This window comes from Poecilia mexicana, unplaced genomic scaffold, assembly GCF_051168715.1.
Source record: "Poecilia mexicana isolate PSO_F unplaced genomic scaffold, ASM5116871v1 scaffold_13, whole genome shotgun sequence".
NCBI lineage: Eukaryota > Metazoa > Chordata > Actinopteri > Cyprinodontiformes > Poeciliidae > Poecilia > Poecilia mexicana.
Genome location: NW_028263382.1, coordinates 8627934 through 8646711, shown reverse-complemented (window position 1 = coordinate 8646711; position 18778 = coordinate 8627934). Strand labels below are relative to the sequence as shown.

The 18778-nt window shown below is 36.7% G+C and overlaps 2 protein-coding genes and 1 non-coding gene across 3 annotated transcripts; 2 read left to right on the top strand and 1 right to left on the bottom strand.

Annotated features, from left to right (window-relative positions):
• Positions 1–1502: 1502 nt before the first annotated feature.
• Positions 1503–1666, top strand: LOC148155748 (U1 spliceosomal RNA). The gene has a single exon (XR_015765151.1). It is a non-coding gene; the product is annotated as a U1 spliceosomal RNA (small nuclear RNA).
• A 1441-nt stretch (positions 1667–3107) lies between these two features.
• On the top strand, positions 3108–7784 carry LOC106911102 (uncharacterized). Its single transcript, XM_088011637.1, has 3 exons — positions 3108–3522; positions 5183–5585; positions 6609–7784. The coding sequence occupies exons 1-3, from the start codon at positions 3381–3383 to the stop codon at positions 7387–7389; spliced, it is 1326 nt and encodes a 441-aa protein (XP_087867763.1). The 5' UTR covers positions 3108–3380; the 3' UTR covers positions 7390–7784.
• Positions 7785–8807: 1023 nt separating this feature from the next.
• dcun1d5 (DCN1, defective in cullin neddylation 1, domain containing 5 (S. cerevisiae)) lies at positions 8808–18141 on the bottom strand. The gene is made up of 10 exons (XM_014977846.2): positions 18032–18141; positions 13723–13787; positions 13580–13619; positions 13004–13100; positions 12287–12452; positions 12115–12206; positions 11936–12044; positions 10437–10541; positions 10066–10168; positions 8808–9207 (listed from the first exon to the last, which is right to left on the bottom strand). The coding sequence occupies exons 1-10, from the start codon at positions 18126–18128 to the stop codon at positions 9083–9085; spliced, it is 999 nt and encodes a 332-aa protein (XP_014833332.1). The 5' UTR covers positions 18129–18141; the 3' UTR covers positions 8808–9082.
• Positions 18142–18778: the final 637 nt, after the last annotated feature.

Below are 18778 nucleotides of genomic sequence, written 5' to 3'. Positions count from 1 at the left end.
AAATTTTGGGCACTACCTCTGAGAGTCAAAGGCAGGGGTGTATAAATAAAAGGTTTTTTTTGTTTTTTTTTTATAAATAAAAGTTGTATTCATTGTTGGTCAAAAACTCTTCAAAAAAGAAAAAAAGAGAAAGGACGTAAAAGAAAAATATGAAAACCAATTTTTTATTTTTTATTTAATGAATTTTGTGACCCGTTAGTAATTCAAATTAGTCAGTTTTGGCCCATTGGGACAAAAAGTTTAGAGATCTAAAGTAATTTTAAGAGCATTTTTTCCCTCAGCTGAGCTAAATAAAATGTGTCTAGAGCTGCAAATTTTACATAAACTTTTTTAAAAATCTAATTTATAAAGTTTTGATACATATCTACAAGAAAATTTGTTACCATTTTATTTTTGTTCCTAAGTTTTTAAATCCAAAACATAGAAGTTTTTCTATGATAATATTTGAGGGAAGTGATGTAAAGACGCCACATGGCTTCCAACCTAATGGCAAAAAATACAACCAAAAGAGTATTACTGTTACTTTTAGTATTGTTCAAGTGTGGAAAATGATTGCAGTTATTTAGTGATAATACTGATGAAACCCATTGTTATTTGTAGATACGTATTTTAGTTCTTTATTTTTTAAGTTATTAAGAGTGGACGGCGCCAATTAACTAAAGTTCTTAAGACAATAAGAAGTGAGTTATTTTAACAAGGTAATACCGCCATCTGCTGACAGTTTTGATTGTGGCCTCTTCTTTGTGTCGATATTCCGTCTTCATGTCGTTAGGTTCTTACATGATAACCTGTATCAGTTTTTACCAAAAGTGATTTTGACAACAACAAAATCTCTTTTGGCAAAAATGACTTAGGCCATTGTTTTAGGAAGGAAACGGTGTGTGCAGCCCTGTTTCCTTCTGATTGTTATTCGTCCCATCCATATATATTAAAGTTTTCTGCACCGAATAGGCCAGGTCATGTTTATTAAAATCAGAATCGAGTTTATACTCTGTACGTAGTAAGCTTGTTTTGTTTTTGCCGTTTGAAGTATTTCCACACAATTCAAAGATAGAATTAATTAGTATTTGCCAGCAGATGGCAGCAAAACATAAATCTGGAAGCCAACACGAAGTAGTGTTACCTCGATATAAAAAGCTTGTAGACGTTTTTACATTATGTATTCTAACGTGACAGTGAGAAATAAATACGACGAGGTTAGTTTATTTTTATTCTCATATTTTGTATTTGATGTTTTATAGGAGATTAAAAATAGAAAAAGTTGTATGTTAGCTTTCACTAGGGTAACGCAGCGTTGCATTGTGGGTAACAAATCAAACGTTATATTAAACATTTTTAAACATTTTTCAGTTTTTTTCCCTAAAACTCAGTTATCCCAATATGTTTAAACTAGTGTAATACCGCAGCGTCCCGATTCTGGTTTTCTTTATTTTCTGTGTTGGCACCGTGAGTCATATGGGTATGTCTGCGAAAGACATCCCGGCGAGAGAGAATAGCAACTCATACTTACCTGGCAGGGGAGATACCATGATCATGAAGGTGGTTCACCCAGGGTGAGGCTCAGCCATTGCACTCCGGTTGTGCTGACCCCTGCGAATTCCCCAAATGTGGGAATCTCGACTGCATAATTTCTGGTAGTGGGGGACTGCGTTCGCGCTCTCCCCTGATTCAATGTTAATGGAAAAATGATTTGAACTAAAACTGAAGACGGTAAAAACAGCACGTAAAATCTTCTAAAAAACATGAAAAGAAGCTCAGATATTACATAATTTGAATGATCAAAAAGTTGTACATTTTCCAAGAGAAAGATAAGAAAATATCAATTATTAAAACATAAAGTCAGATCCGGTATAATGACGTATTACGGCCAGCGAAAATTAGCTCTGTTTTATCTTTTAAGCTTTGTTGAGTTACAATATCATGAGAATAAGGTGAGAATGAGAATAAAGTCAGCATTTTAAGAATAAAGCCATAACATTTGTTCTGATACAAATATCAGAAAAAATATCTGATATTTAATAAAGACACATTAAGAGCAAAGTCATAATAATACAACAAATAATAATACAACAACGTTATAATAATGTAAGAATAAAATCCTAATATTACAAGAATAAAAGTAACACTTTATTTGAAGGGAGTTGAATAAGACTGACATGACACTGTCATTAACATGACATAACACCTGTCATTAACATGAATAAGCCTTCATGAATATTTATGACTGTTGTCATAAAGCGTCATTCGGTAAATTATGACACTTTTAATACAAAGCTGACATTGTTCAAAATGTCTTTGTTATGACAACTTGACATTAGCCAATAAATCATTACTGATATAAATTTGTTATAAAAGTATTACTAATTGCACTTTAAAAATTAGGTATCTTTATGTTATTAAAGGTAAAGTTTAAACAGTAATGTTTTATTGGTTAATGTCAAGTTGTCATAACAAAGACATTTTCATGACAGGTGTTATGTCATGTTTATGAAAGTCTCATGTCAGAGTTATTCAACCCCCTTCAAATAAAGTGTTACCATAAAATTGTACAACAGTAAAGTCAACATAACATGGAAATAATTTCATAATATTTCAAGAATAAATATGAGAAAAAAAGTTGCACAAGAATAAAGTAGAAATAATACAAAAATAAAGTCATTATTATGAGGGTTTTTCTTGTAAAATTAGGACTTTATTCTTATGATTTTATTTTTTTTATTTTCTTTATGTGGTCCTAATACTAGGTTGTAGAAATTAACTTATAATTACTGCATAGAATCTTCTAATTCTGAATTGGGCATACAATAATAGTCTTCCAATTTATCAAACAATCTACTTACTTTCAAAATCAGTTAATCAGTTAAGTGACTAAGTTACATTTTCAGTGCTGTGATTGGGTGTTGAATAAAATGTGGAAACAGTGAAGCGGTGTGAATTGTTTCCAGGGTGTTTTAACCCTTCACTGATGCAGAGAAGCAGCACCTGATGCTATTAATCTTTAACATCTTCAGAGAAAACATCCCCAGTGTCATGTGAGGAGCTGCACTTTACTCTCATCTGGAGGAAACCTCAACAGAAACACGACTTCGTCCACAGAGGATTGAGGAACGAGGTGAAGCTCCTCATGGAGCCAAATGATGCTAAATTCAAACAGATCCTTCTGGTTTAAACTTTAATTTTAAGTTGTGATAATGACTTTTCATTCTACTTGAAGGCAGCAGCAGAAGCAGAAAAACCAGAAGCAGGTAAAACCAATCTGAGCAACATATTCTACATTTAACGTGTCTGTTAATTATTAAGGTTTTGTTTCTCTGTTAGGATCTCAAGTTGATAGCAAAAAGTGTTAAATAAAAGCGTGTTTTATCCCGCAGGTCTGAACGATGTGGTTGATTTTCACGGCTCTTCTGGTCGCCTCGTTAAACCGACAGAGCCAAGCTTCGGTGACGTTTGCTTCCACCTGCAGGGTCAAAGGTCAACCAGAGGAAGAGCTGATTTTACACTGCGGTGATGGAGAACATGAAGGTGAAGAAGACTCTCCCGTAAAACGGTGTTGTTAAATGTTGCTACTGGTTTCTGAAGGTTGCTTTTTTATTTTTTCCAGAGGAATGTTTATTACCGAGCCATTTAACTCTGACATTTAGCTCTGAGTTATGAATCACCCGGCATAAAAAGGCCCTTTAGAATCAAGCAGTAAAAATATTCCAGCTGCTTTTTCCTATTTAATTCACAGAAATGTTGAAAAAATAGATATGTAATATGTTAGATGACTATCAATAAAACTCTGCTGCCTTTTTTGCAAAGAAATTGTGAAGAAGGTGAAGATGGGATCTGAACAGTAAGATGGTGTAGTAAGAGCATTGTAGACATAAAAAACAGGTAAATTTCCACCAAGAATCTCAGAAATTTTAAGATTAATCTCAGTCATTTTCGACAAAAAACAAGGACATTTCTCCAAAAGTGTCTAAAAAGTTATATAATGTTTTTGGCAGCATTATGACAGCCAAACAGAACACCAGACCAGCTGTAGCTTCTAGGGAAAGAAAAAAACAACAAAATGTTAACACCAGAATTAGAGCAAATAGTGCAAATTGAAGAGATGCAGAAGAAGAAAGTGAGAAAAAGTGGTCAGTTTGTCTCCCAGTAGCCTAAAACTTATGGCTGCATAACTACAGAAACCTTTAAACTTATCAACTCACTCATTCTTTGGATACCTGGAAACGCACTCATTCTTTGGTTACCTAGCAACACACTCATTCTTTGGTTACCTAGCAACTCACTCATTCTTTGGTTACCTAGCAACGCACTCATTCTTTGGTTACCTAGCAACACACTCATTCTTTGGTTACCTAGCAACACACTCATTCTTTGGTTACCTAGCAACTCACTCATTCTTTGGTTACCTAGCAATGCACTCATTCTTTGGTTACCTAGCAACGCACTCATTCTTTGGTTACCTAGCAACGCACTCATTCTTTGGTTACTTAGCAACACACTCATTCTTTGGTTACCTAGCAACGGACTCATTCTTTGGTTACCTAGCAACACACTCATTCTTTGGTTACCTAGCAACACACTCATTCTTTGGTTACCTAGCAACTCACTCATTCTTTGGTTACCTAGCAATGCACTCATTCTTTGGTTACCTAGCAACAACCTGCTAACTTGCACAGTAGCAATTTCAGGTTTCTCCACTGTGCCTCATAACGTCATAAAAACAAAAAAACAAGACCTGGAGTGAAACCTGGATAAAACCGGAATGGTCAGGTCATCAGTCTGTGTTATTTCCGATATTTAAAACAAACAAACAAAAAAACAAACTAATCAATAATTATCTATAAAGACTGCTGTGAAACCCTTTTATCATGATACATTTTTCAGCCTTAGTTTGTGAGAACATAAAATGTCATTTTAGGGATTTTTTGGGCAACAAACCACCTCACAGATCACAAATTTCCTTTTTAAATAACCTGTTAGAATAATCCTGTCCAAGTTTGAGTTGTTTGGATTTACAATAAACTACTTTTCTTAGATACAAACGATTTGATTTTATTGTGGTAATTTACCCAGTGTTGTAATGTACTACAGCAGTTGTTTCCATCTTCAACATTATGGCATATAGAGATTTTATTTGAAGATGTGAACTTTTAAAACTCTTCATGTGTATTTCCTTGTGTGTTTTCAGGTGTGGTCCAGTTCTGGCACACACCGTTCGGTGACCTCCAGAGCTCTGGTTCCCAGTCCAAACTGGACCCGGTGTTTATGCACCACGATGGGAGCCTCCTTATCCAAAACTTCAGCATCCACCATGGTGGGCTGTACTACTGCATCCTGCAGCATGCGGAGGGATCCATGCTGTGGCCCTTTGAGCTTCATGTGGACCAAAACATGGTGGCTGAGGCTGAGGACGGGCGCGGCGGCGGCGGCAGCTGTGCTGCACGCCGGTTCAGGAGGAACGCAGCTTTTACAGGCGAGAGGGAAGCCGTGTTTTCAGAAGAGATTTTTGTAGGAGCCGTTGCTGCATCGGTGCTGCTGACGTTTGTGGTGGGATTCAGCGCTGGAGCTCTGTCACGGACTCCTGTTCTCAGGTGGGTGATGATGTTTAATCTGTATGACGACCACAAGCTAGAAAAAATAAACCTCTGCTGAATAAGGACTTGATTAAAGGACAGAAGACGAGTCGAAATCTGCATTCTGTCATAGGAAACACTAAAGAAACAACCAGATGTTGCTAATTAAGACACTTAACTACACTGGAAAAATACCAAATCTTACCAAGTATTTGAATCTAATTTCTGGTGTAAATATTTTAGTACACTTGAAATAAGACAAAACTAACTTACAACCAACTTTTCAGCAAAATACATGGACTTATTTTAAGTCAACAATTCCTTCACAGTGATAAAAAATGCAAGTTCCATTGGCAGATTTTTTAACTTGTTGGACATTTTTCCCATGTTATATGTACTACTGTAAGCTGCACAAAGAACAATAACGCTGAACTGAATAAATGTAACCAGGGTCGGGACTTTAACATTTTGGTTTTGATACAATAAAGCTTTTAAAGCAATTAATCGCATTTTGTTGTTACATATGGGGTTTCAACCGGAACCTTTTTATTCGCATGTTTCCGGTATGACTGTATATTTGATGCACAGGTGACATCCCCAAACAGCAGCAATGGATTCTTTTGACCCACTGGCAGTTAATTTTTGCTTCAGAAAGTGATCTGGTGAGAGGCAGGTTAAAGACTATTATTGCATTCAAGTTGTGCTAAAAGGAGTTAGCCAAAGAGCGAAGCTATTCAAGGCTAAAGTAGCATCTCAATGCTAACATGATGCAGCAGGATTGACATCAGCATCCACAGTCCAAATAGAATAGCACTTTGCACCAATCAAATGGTTGAATACCAGATTAAAAACAATAAATATGTATTTATTTATTTTTTTAGCTTATTTGTCAATCCATTCAATAATTTAGCATCAGTAGATGTTTCTGGATTGAAAATGTTACTTGTTCCGTCAATACGTGACTTTGCAGATGATGCAATTAACCGAATCTCACCACTAACTCAAACATATTTACCAATTCACACTGATTTCTTCACTCAGGTGTTTAAAGTCACTAACTCCAAAGAAGAGAAGACGTCAACCTGACGAACCAGACGGCTCTCGGGTTACCATGACAACCCTTCCATCCATGTACGACAACCAGGCCTACAGGACGGGAGCGATGCCCCATGACTCTCAAATCTGGCGAACCACGGAGACACCAACTCTGCTTACAACCCCGTCTCCACCCGCCAAACCCAAGCGGAGCTTTCGGCTCAAAGTAGAAGAAAAAGAAGAAGAAGAAGAAGAAGAACCGGAAGGAACTGCTTATTTGGAAGGATGTGATTCTAACCGGGCGGATGAGGAAACCGGAAGCGGAGAGGATGGTGAGGCTCAGGAGGAGGAAGAGAGCGGCAAGCCAGAAGAAAAGGAAAATGGAGGGAGTGAAACAGAAGACAGAGAGGAAGATGGGGAAGCGAGCGAGGAGGTTGGAGAAGAAAAACAAAAAACAGACGAGAGTGAAGAGTTGGAGCAGGAATCCACAGGAACAGATGACGAGAGGAGCGTCAAAGCGGAAGCTGAGCCCAGAGAAGAAGACCCGCCATCCGGTTCTCACCGGCGCCGCAGCCGCGTTATCCGCCTGTACCAATACGACGAGGACGGCCAGCGATACGGTCACCTCCCGGACCCGGAGGCTCCGGAAGCGGCCCCCAGGCCCAGGCAGCGCTCCCGGTCTCTGACCCGCCTGAACGCCATCATGGCGGCGGCCGCCACGGGGCCGATGGAGCGGACGGAGCCAGAGGAGGAGAAGCAGCAGCAGCACTTCCACATGGACATTTAAGACTCGTGTTATTCTGTTTCAATCATTATCACGCTATTCTTTTTTTTTTAACAACAATGACACAATAAGAAAAACATACCCTCCCCTTATTAGCACATGCGCAAATTAGCTGATGGTACGGATTATACTTCCGGAACAGGTCGTGCAAAATGGAGGCGACGTTAAGTTTGAGGCCTAAACCACTCGGCCAAATAAATTATATATATAAAGTTTCAGAATTTTATACATATATTAATATTATTTATGAAAAAAGATCAGAATAAAATTGATATTGAAAAAACTGTTTTCTGAATGGGAAAACAGAAATTTGGGTCCCGCACAATATAATTACTATCAATAACCGGCCAACATGCCACATATTCGCTTTAACATGATGATCAATCATGATGGCGTATCAGGACTACTGTAGATAGAAAGGAGGACATTTCTTCCAAAAAAAATGACATTTTGAGACTATTCTCAGAGAAATTGACTTTTGAAACAGGACATTTCAGTTTGTAAAGTCAAATTTACTATAAGAAATTAAAATTAATTTCAGGAGTTTTAAAATGTGAGAAAAGTTTTTGGATTGTTAAAAGCAGATTAATATCAGGATCACCATCTAATTTTCTCTTCAGATTCAGGCTTCTGACTACAGCTACTGACAAAGAATTCACAGTAAATGTATTTATACCTGCTTTTAAACATAATTCTACTCCCTAAACACTTTAGCCTAATTGATTAAATGAAATGTAGAAAGTATTAGAACATTTCTGGTCGTTTGTATAGTAATGAAAGTCAGGCCACAAACATTCAGCAATTTGGGCACCCAGTTATTAAATGTGGCTACATGGATTTTAGAAGAAAGTTTTTGTTCATATGAAAACATTTTTTAGACCCAGAAATAAACACCCATAAAGTTAGAAAAATGTACACCTTTTTTGACCAACATAAACATCTAAGACCCTTCTCAGAAACTACAATAAGTTATTTGTTTTGTTCTAAAAAAAAATAAAATATGCATGTTTAAATCACAAAAGTGAACTATTTACAGTAAAATTTTGCATTTCTTTTTAATTGGGGAGGAAAAATATGACTAAAAGCTTCAACTTTGTGATTTTGGCTGACCGAGCAAAAAGTTGGGACACCCTGATCTAAAAGCTGCAAAATAAAGGATTTATAGATCACATGAAGTTTAGATATAATTCAAAGACCAATGACTAAACTACATTTCCTTAAAGGGTATTCTAGTTTAAAATGTAGTTTTCTATTAAATCTTGTCTAACTGAAGGATGTAAAATTATAGATGAATCCGTATAAAAAGCGAAATGAGATCTTTTTCAGGATGTATTTCAGATTAGTGTGCTGCACACACACTAATCTGACAACACGCTTGGTTGTAATAAACTTTCATGTTTCATCATTTAGGGAAAAGCATCTTGTTATTTTCATCTCATTTTTAATAACAGTGAAAACATCTAAACAAGAAAAGCGAAACAATTTCACAACTCCTTCCGCTCATTTTGTTTCCACGCGTTCTTCTCCAAATCAACACTAAGAAAACAAAGTAACTTCTACTGAGAGGAAGGATCCCAGCAGCAGTTTATCAGTGGCAGACGGAGTCTGGAGGTGAGGAGAAAAGAGTCCACAGCGACGATTCTGCAGTCCATGTTTCTGTGTTATGTACGGTTTTATTTGTGTTGGTGAGACCATGTCAGAGCTGCGTCGTCTCTGCAGAAAGTTTTCGCTCTCCTTCCCTTTTAGTGGCGACGCAGGGCGGCCGCAGTGAAGCCGGCCGCGCCTTCTGCCACTCCACAAACTCATCCAGCAGCACGGGCCCTGCAGGAAGCAAATGCCCGTTAAACGGCCGCACAGTCACTGCGTTTTGTTTTAAACATCCAAATAAAATCTAAAAGGTTCCCAACGGTGACTCGACAAATTAAAATTAAAGTCCTGTGCTTCGAACCTGATCATTTTCCCCATTTATGGTAGCAGTACAGAGTTTTAAAAATGTTTAAAAAGTTAACACTTTTCTGTCAACCTACGATTTAAAGTGATTTTATTGATACTGCAGAAAACATCCCACAACTTTAGCGTATTTTCCTCGTGTCTCACAACAAATCCATGTACAGTTTGTTCTATGGCTTCAAAACAAAACAGAAAAAAGAAAATAACTGTGTTGTTATAATCCATTTTAATAAAGAAATAATAAAACGTAAAATCAAAATAAACATTGTTTGATCTTTGCTTCAGCTATTAAATCCACAAAATAGTTTATTTAACATGCAGCGACACCAGAAATGACAAAGAAAGAAGAAAGTACAGGAGATAATAAAAACATGTATTTTTAATTTGAATGAAAATAAAAAATTAAACCTTTTTTAGCTTTGGAATTGTTTTTCCAATTTTATTTAAAAACAAGAAAGCCACCCAATTTTTCTTTTTTTGTGTGTGGTTATTTTGAAACTGAAAAACCAAAGAACAAACTGTTGTAATATTACAACAACATGAGTGAACATGTAAAAATGAATATTTACAGAGCTCTTTAAAAACCCACAAAAGATTCCTACAACGGTCTGGAAAATTATCACCAAGTTAGAAACTCAATTTCTAACTTGCCAAATATTAATACTCTTATTTTTAAACATGTATTTAAATAGACAGTTTGTTGTTTCCTGTGCTGCAGGTGATACTCACAGGCTCCGTCTTCGTCGTAGTTGCTGAGGTCGGTGCTGATGGTCCTGCTGAACTCCAGAATGTTGTACCACTGGTCTTTATTCAGGCCTTTGTACTTTGACTGCTGTGGAAGAGAACAAGGGGCTTCATTGTTGAGGAAAATATTTTAAAAGGCAGTCCAGGTTAAAAACAAAAGCTAAACAACTTTTAGAACCTGCGCCATCTGAAATAATCTTCGACTATATTTATCCAACAGGCTGACGTCTTGTCCTGTTATGTCTACATAGGAAAGTGGAGCCGAAGTTTCCAGCAGAAACATTTTCTCTCGTCATTCTGAGAAGATAAACTACTCGTCCTACAAACTACAGGCGTTCAGACTGAGGGTAGTTTACCTCCAGGAACTGGCGGAAGACGGAAAAGAGAGGCCAGGTTCTGCCCAGCAGCAGAGCCAGCATGGATGTAGCCGTGTCCATGTCCAAACTCCTCTGGTTCGTATCCTAGCAACAGAGACAAACCCGATTAACCCAGTTACACTTAACCCCCCACACCTGAGCCAACAGGAGCGCCAAGGTAGCGTTTCATTTTAAGAAAACTGACCACCTCACTTCAAAACTAACATTTACAGGCCTGTCATGATAAAAAACAGTCTAATTATTGTGATAAACAGTATTTATATAATATTTAATATATTATTTACGGTAAATGAGACCATTCTGCAAGTTCATCCTCTAATAAAGAAAATCTGAATTTAAATTATTCAGCTCATTTTAATTAATCATGCAGTTAATTTATCAACTGCATCAGGTTTAAATATTGATCAATTTCAGCTCTCAAATGTGAAATCAACAATATTGAATTAATTGTTAGAATTACAAATTTATTTAAGTAAAAAAAAAAAAAGTCACATTTGTGTTTCTTGTTTTCATCATTATAGGTATTAGTGGACATAAGTTATAACCCATTTAATCCAAATGCAACTTGGCTCCATTTCACCTTTTCAATCAGACGATACCTGAACTAAAAGCAGGTGCACAGACGCACCGACCCACTTTTCTCACTTCCGGTACCGATATCGGCAGTTTAGTATTGAACCGGGTCAATACAGAAAAACAGCTGAATTAAAATGTTATTTCTTTTAAACACAGACATAAATGTACTTAATTACAAACTTATTTTATAATTCTGCACCTGCGCATCAGATTCACCAATATGTTCATTAACTTGGTCAAACATGTAAAAACATCTTTAATTTGTTCAGTCAGTGTGATTAGGAGTAAAACAGCCAATTTAAAATAAATAATAAATAAACTGAAACGGTCAAAAACAATAGTTTGTCTATTTTGGTCAAATGTAAAAGAAACGGCAACAAACTTTTTCAAGTGGTTCAGAAAGTGAAATTAGGAATCCTAAATAAAATGTAAAATAAATAATAAAGCATAGAATTAGACTGAATAGATCTGGCTCATTGTCACAGATACTGATTAATATATATATATATATATATATATATATATACTTTTTAAATACTGACAGATATTAATATCTGTCAGTATATTAATACTGACAGATATCAGATATATATCTGATATCTGACAGATATCAGATATATATCTGATATCTGTCAGATATCAGATATATATCTGATATCTGAGGTAGAGAAAATCTATTTTGTTTTTGGTTATAAAGACTCAAAAGGTTTTATTTAAACAAAGCATTCAGACTAAGCGAATGAAAATGCGCTAAAGGAATCGCCCCGTTTATTTTAACTCTTCTCTCTTTGTAGGTTTTGACTGAAATAAAAAAACATCATGTAATAAAACCTGCGTACCACTAGCAGGTCAAACTACAGAGTTGGGTATAAAATGAGTTGACATAATAAACAAAAACTTACTCTGGCAAAGTCAAAAGCGTATCTGTAGATATTTTTGAAGGCTGCGGCGTCGTTGAGCTCACTGCGCATGTAATCGAGTTTGCTTTGCAACCTCTCAGTGCAGTCGCATCTGAAACACAAAGCGGCGTCGTTTATCTGCTGCCAACCAAAACCAAACCGGTGAAATAAAAGGCACCTACTGTAACACCGTCATCCCACTGAGCCACTCATCTTTCGTGAAGTATCCCATCTTTGACGCTCCTAGATGCCACGCCAAAACTAACATTATAATCTGGAAGGAAGGTCAACGGAGACAGAGGTGATCCAGCTGTTTGTTGGAAAGCAGGATCCATGTCGGACAGCCGGACTCACATTCTCTGGTTCCACTCCGATATCGTCACAGAACTTCTCCATGGCTTCCGGGCCGACCATCTTTTCAGCGCCGGCGTACTTGTGGAACCAAGCCAGGCACTTTTTACCGGAAAACTGCCTTTCAGCGCCGTTTGGCTTCACACCACGGACCTGAGGACGAGGAAAGCTACGACACCCAAAACAAATTAAAACTTAACTAAAAAGGTCATTTTATTCATGCAGCACATTTTCAGCAACAAGGCAGTTCAAGAGGCTTCACATGAATTACAAGGAAATCCAAACAGCAAAACCAAAAGAAAGACAAAAAGGTAAAAATACAAGACTAAATATCGGTTTCCCATGTTTAATAATAATAGTCAATAGTTTATAAAGTAGTAGAGATTTCTATGGATCTGAAGTTTGCTCGTTTCGTTGCATTTAGCTTTATATAAAGCTAAATGTTGGTTCTCCATGTTTAATTCTTGTTCTAAGTAAACTAAGTAAACTAAAAAGAGTTTCTCTTGCTCCAATATTAAGCATTAAACTAAATGTTGGTTCTCCATGGTTGGTAAGATTAGTGAGGTATAAAACTAAATGCTGGTTCCAGCGATAATAAACTCTATTTGATTAACTCAAATTTTCCACCATTATTTCAAGAACGGCAGCAACACAAATGAAGGAAAGGATAAATAAAAAAATAGATTTCAAAATTCAGACATTATGGGGAATAAACTTTACCTGGTAATTTTACACTTGTGCCCGTGATCTTCAGAGTCGGGCAGTTTCCTCTTCTTCACAGGCATTATGGAACCTTTATTGGGCTTTACTAGCTGGGCTGCACAGAACAAAAAGTTTGGAAAAATACCCGATTAGCTGATTGTTCCAGAAAATGGCAAAAATCTAAGTAATGCAACGTGAATCTCAAATATTTTGAACACAAAGTCTGCAGAGCTTTCAAATTACAACTCTCCAACTTATTTAAAAAGTCTTTCGCATTTGAAAATTGACAAATTATGTTATGTTACAACTTAATATAAAATTTACATAAGTTTAAGTCATGCATTTTCAAATAAATTCACAGTGAAACCAACCATCCTTGATCTTAAGATGTTATATTTTGTTTTTACGTTGGTTAATGCTTTTATAGTCATTCTGCAAATAAAATTATTAAATAATATTAGTGAGAAATGACTCAATAAAATTCCAGTTCTAAATTTTGTATTCAAAAATTACTTCTGTTCCTGAAAAACTAGCATGAAGCTGAACAAGCGCTCAATCAATCACTTATCAATAAATCTCTCATCTAGTCCTTACCCGTAAACTTCTGGCTGCCTTGTCCATTCAAATCAAGATTCTGAAGTTAAAAGAGTATAAATTTACAGTGAAAACATTGAAAGTTCAAAATATGAACAGATTAAAAGGCTAAACTTTATTTTGTATAAACAAAATTGACTTACAAGCTTATCCAGCGTTTCTGAAATGTAACTGATGTCTGCCAGACCGCACAAGTCGACCCGATGATCTGTCACACAACCGGGCAAAACATTACTGGCATCTAAAGCATTAAAAAATTTAAATAAAACTAGAACTGCAAGCAGTTATCATGGGTTCCTTGCCCGACCCAGCAGGTTTTAATATGCGCTTCAACCCGGAATCAAACCTGCAGCCTTCAGATTCTGAGCTACATTGTTTAATGCACTCGCATGCAAAGGCAAACAGAAAGTGGGGATTCGCTTGCATTTGATGCAGCGTCGCTCAAAGCTAAACAAATAACCTGGAAAAATAATTTAAGTCTTCGACGCTGGTTCTGCTCTAGGACCGCTGCTACTGGTAGTAATATTTCACAGACGTATCGCTGCTCAACCTCCACCAGACAGTGACTCTCACACCGAACTTCTGCTTAAAGCTACAGCATGTAACTTAAAAAAAAGATTTCAGATATATAAAACTTTCTCTGTCCTAACACTAGACAGATAATCTCTAAAAAATAATCGATTTCCTCCTGGCATTCTCAGCTCGGTCAAAAACAACCAATCAGAACCAGCATTAATCAGCTAGCCAATCAGAACCAGCATTAATCAGCTAGCCAATCAGAACCAGCATTAATCAGCTAGCCAATCAGAACCAGCATTAATCAGCTAGCCAATCAGAACCAGCATTAATCAGCTAGCCAATCAGAACCAGCATTAATCAGCTAGCCAATCAGAACCAGCATTAATCAGCTAGCCAATCAGAACCAGCATTAATCAGCTAGCCAATCAGAACCAGCATTAATCAGCTAGCCAATCAGAACCAGTATTAATCAGCTAGCCAATCAGAACCAGCTAGCCAATCAGAACCAGCATTAATCAGCTAGCCAATCAGAACCAGCATTAATCAGCTAGCCAATCAGAACCAGCATTAATCAGATAGCCAATCAGAACCAGCATTAATCAGATAGCCAATCAGAACCAGCATTAATCAGATAGATATGCTTTAGTAACTCAGGATTGTTTATTTTGAGGCAACATGCATTTGACTTTGAATGACTGTTTCCTTTTTTCTTGACATTATTTGACATTAATTGATAATTTAGAGTACTAAGAGTCTTGCTGTTAAATATTTTACTGATTGCAGATTTTTCAGTTGTCCTTTTGACTGAATAGCTGCTGCATTGTGCCTGCAAGTATTTTGCATGTTTTATGTCTAAATTAGGTTAATTTATTGCCAGATAATTTTTCCATAACATAACATAGTATCATTTACACCAGGGGTGTCCAAAGTCTGTCCTAGAGGACCGGCATCCTGCGTGTTTTAGGTCTCTCCCTGGTTTAACGTACTTGGATTAAATGATGGTTCATTAGAGGCCTAAGAACAAAACTGACTTGCTGAGAAAGTTATCACCACCAGGGAGAGAACTAAAACATGCAGGATGCCGGCCCTCCAGGACAGACTTTGGGGACCCCTGATTTACACCTAAAGCAAAAAATTAACAGGCAATCCAGGTGATCAGCAGAGATCGGCCTCATGGATGATCAGAAAACCTGATCGGAGCATCCCTATTATTTTGTGGGAGAACCACAGTGCTGGTTCTGTTGGACCTCAGTGCAGCTTTCGACACTGTTGACCATGACATTTTACTGAATCGACTGGAGAGTTGGGTCGGACTCTCTGGTCCAGTGCTCAACTGGTTTGAATCTTACATAAAGAACAGGGATTTCTTTGTTTCAATCGGAAACTTCTCACCAGAGAGGTCAAAGGTCACATGTGGGGTACCCCAAGGTTCAATCCTAGGACCCCTTCTTTTCAATATTTATATGCTCCCACTGGCTCAGGTTATAACAGGAAATAAGATCAGCTACCATAACTACGCGGATGATACACAGCTCTACATCACGATGTCACCAGGTGACTCTGAACCCATCCAATCACTGAACAGATGCTTAGAACAGATAAATGTGTGGATGAGCCAAACATTTTCTCCAGCTGAACAGAAATAAAACTGAAATTATCATCTTTGGACCTAAAGAGGAGCGAACTAGAATCAGTGCACAGCTTCAGTTATTACAACTGAAAACCAGCGATCAGCCCGAAACCTGGGAGTAGTGATGGACTCTGGCCTGAACCTTCAGAGCCACATTAAGACAGTCACAAAGTCGGCCTTCTATCACCTGAAGAACATCTCCAGGTTTAGAGAACTAATAGACATTAGAGGACTTATGTCTATTATTAATTCCTTTTTATTTCTCTTTCTCACTGTCTATGTTTTAATAATGTAAAGCCCCCCGGAAAATGTCCCAGTTAAAGGGCGTTTAAAGTCCTACGGGGTTTAGAGTCCCAGTTGACTGCGTTTCAACTGCGATAACGACAGAAACGTAAATGATTTTAAAATTGCTAAAGTCCGGGAGGTTAGAGTCCTTGTCAAACGGCGTTTTGACTGAAGTTCGAGAGGTTAGAGTCCTTGTCAAACGGCGTTTTGACTAAAGTCCGAGAGGTTAGAGTCCTTGTCAAACGGCGTTTTGACTAAAGTCCGTGAGGTTAGAGTCCTTGTCAAACGGCGTTTTGACTAAAGTCCGAGAGGTTAGAGTCCTTGTCAAACGGCGTTTTGACTAAAGTCCGAGAGGTTAGAGTCCTTGTCAAACGGTGTTTTTGACCAAATTCCCAGAGGGTTAGAGTCCCAGTCCTAAAAGGGGGGCGGGTTTAATGTTTTTATCCTTTTTAATCTTTTTTTTCTCAAAATCTCTTTCTCACTGTTTATTCTGTCACATGCTGTTTTTATTTTAATTATGTAAAGCACTTTGAAATGACTTGCTGCTGAAATGTGCTATACAAATAAAATTTGATTGATTGATTGCAATTATGTAATTTATTTTTTACGGCAGCAGCTAATAATAAATCAATAGGATGAAAAAACTGGCAGTTTCAATGAAACACTTTAGCCTTTATTCAATATTACAAATACATTAAAAATGTAGATATTGTTTTTTAAAATAAGAAAATTAACATTTTTATGTCCAATATGCATTAACATTGCATTCCTTAAGTGAGCGCTTTATTATTTGTAGCAAAGGATGAAGCTGCAGCTAAAAAGAAAAGTACTTTAAACATCAACATGTGAAAATCTTAACTTTACATCAATAGGGTAGGGCTAATCTGTTGATTATTGTATCAATTAACTGATAAATAATTGAATAGAAATTTTTTTATTTTATTTTTTACAGAATTTGAACCAGGAATGCCGCTTGAGGAGTTCTGGGTAGAATATATTTACAATCGCAATTCATTGCTTCAGCCCTATTTATTTAATACCATAATTTTAGTCTAATTAGTAACTCTACACTTGCATAGCCTTTTAAAGGAATACTTTTGTATTCTTATTAACCTTTTACTCTTAATTTCTTGGACTCCTACTTTTTAATTTTGTGTAAAATATGTTAAAGTATAGCCTCTCTTAATTGAGTATAATATTTAGGTACTCTACTCACTTATTATTATTTCATTAGAAACAGCAGAAGCTTTGATCGCTGTTCTGCTCATTAATGCCTCTAAGCTGCAAAGAAGCAGGTTTTTTCAGGTCGTACCATCACCATCTGTCATCACAAATACAGTAACAGCGAACAAGAACTGCGTCACAAGCTGGATTTATCCCCCCTCCCTCCCCTCGGAAAAGATTTCACACACGCCAGCCGACAAAAACGAAATCACGTTACTCAAAGCGAAGCATGACAGGTTAAAATAAAATCTGTGACTGTGAAACAGTTTCAAACGTCAAAACAAATACGTGTTTGTTAACGTTGAGCCGAAAACGTCATCTAAAATGATGCCTGTAGTAAATCTGAATACTTCTACGTCAAATAAAGAGCCACTTTTTTTTATAGCTTTCTTAATTTGAATTGTTTGAACGTTAAGGTTTCAACGTTTAATCAAATACGACAGTTAATGCTAACGTTAGCAGCAGCAAATTAGCCAGTCACGGCGGCTAATACCCAGAATTTCACACAAAATGCTGCTTGAAAATGGTCAGTCAAAGTCTCTTAAAGTTAAATAATATCATACATAAATAGGCATGCTAAAACCTCACAGTGTAATGATATTTTTGCGTGTAAGCGCTTCTCTTTTGTTAGTAAGCTAACGCTAATAGCACATCGCGGGTTGCAGAGCTGCCATTCAGAGTGACGTTGGTTATCAACAGACGCTTCATGAAGTTTAATATTTTTTATTTTAACGATGTTGAAGAACTACTCGTAAATAGTTATTCAAGTTCATAATTCGTGTTAAAACACTCACTGTGTCCAGCTTCACGCTTCCTGACTAATTCCACCAGCTTTCCACACTGTTGAGGTTTCAGCTGTACCGGCGTTTCCTTGGGAGTGGGCGATACCATCACTGAGCGGGGCAGACAGACAAAAACCTTCTGATCTCCGGAATAAACCACCAAGACATAGCATATTGTATTGGTTGTATTTAGAGATATAACCTCCAATGGATAATAAATACTAAAAATATAAAATCACATAGCAACAAATAATGTGGGAAAAAAAACTACCCTACGTAGTAGAAGAAGTGGAATCTTCCATTGGTTTCTTAAAGGGGCCGTCCTCATTTTTGGCACAAGTGTCAGGAAACCTTCACACGTTCATTAATGGAATCAAAATGCCAATTCTTAATCATTATCAATTCTTTGCATGGTAAATACGAACGATAACTGTGATATACAGCTAATAAAGTAGCCAATTGACTACAATTACAGGTTTACCTGATCATTTAATTTCTCTGCATAGTATAAATTAAATAAAAAGATGAACCCGTCAAACAGAGGTTGTAAAACACAATTATGCAACTATTTTACTAAGATTCAAGCCTAATTATGAGAATAAAAGTAATCAATTACACTTTAAACCAATTTTGAGTTTTAAAGTAATAATTGAGAAAATAAAGGTAATAATTTTCAAGATTTAAAGTCATAATTATAGAAATAAAAGTCAGAATTTCAAGTGATTTTTTTTGTTTTAGTCATAATTAGAAAAATAAAAG

Excerpts from the sequence above, each read along its gene's own strand:
- LOC106911102 (XM_088011637.1), top strand. The coding sequence starts at position 3,381 with ATGTGGTTGATTTTCACGGCTCTTCTGGTCGCCTCGTTAAACCGACAG. Across the intron at positions 3,523-5,182 it reads CGGTGATGGAGAACATGAAG|GTGTGGTCCAGTTCTGGCAC; the intron begins GTGAAGAAGACT and ends GTGTGTTTTCAG. Across the intron at positions 5,586-6,608 it reads TCACGGACTCCTGTTCTCAG|GTGTTTAAAGTCACTAACTC; the intron begins GTGGGTGATGAT and ends TTCTTCACTCAG.
- dcun1d5 (XM_014977846.2), bottom strand. The coding sequence starts at position 18,128 with ATGGTATCGCCCACTCCCAAGGAAACGCCGGTACAGCTGAAACCTCAA. Across the intron at positions 12,045-12,114 it reads AGTGGGATGACGGTGTTACA|ATGCGACTGCACTGAGAGGT; the intron begins GTAGGTGCCTTT and ends TTTGTGTTTCAG. Across the intron at positions 9,208-10,065 it reads CTACGACGAAGACGGAGCCT|GGCCCGTGCTGCTGGATGAG; the intron begins GTGAGTATCACC and ends TGCTTCCTGCAG.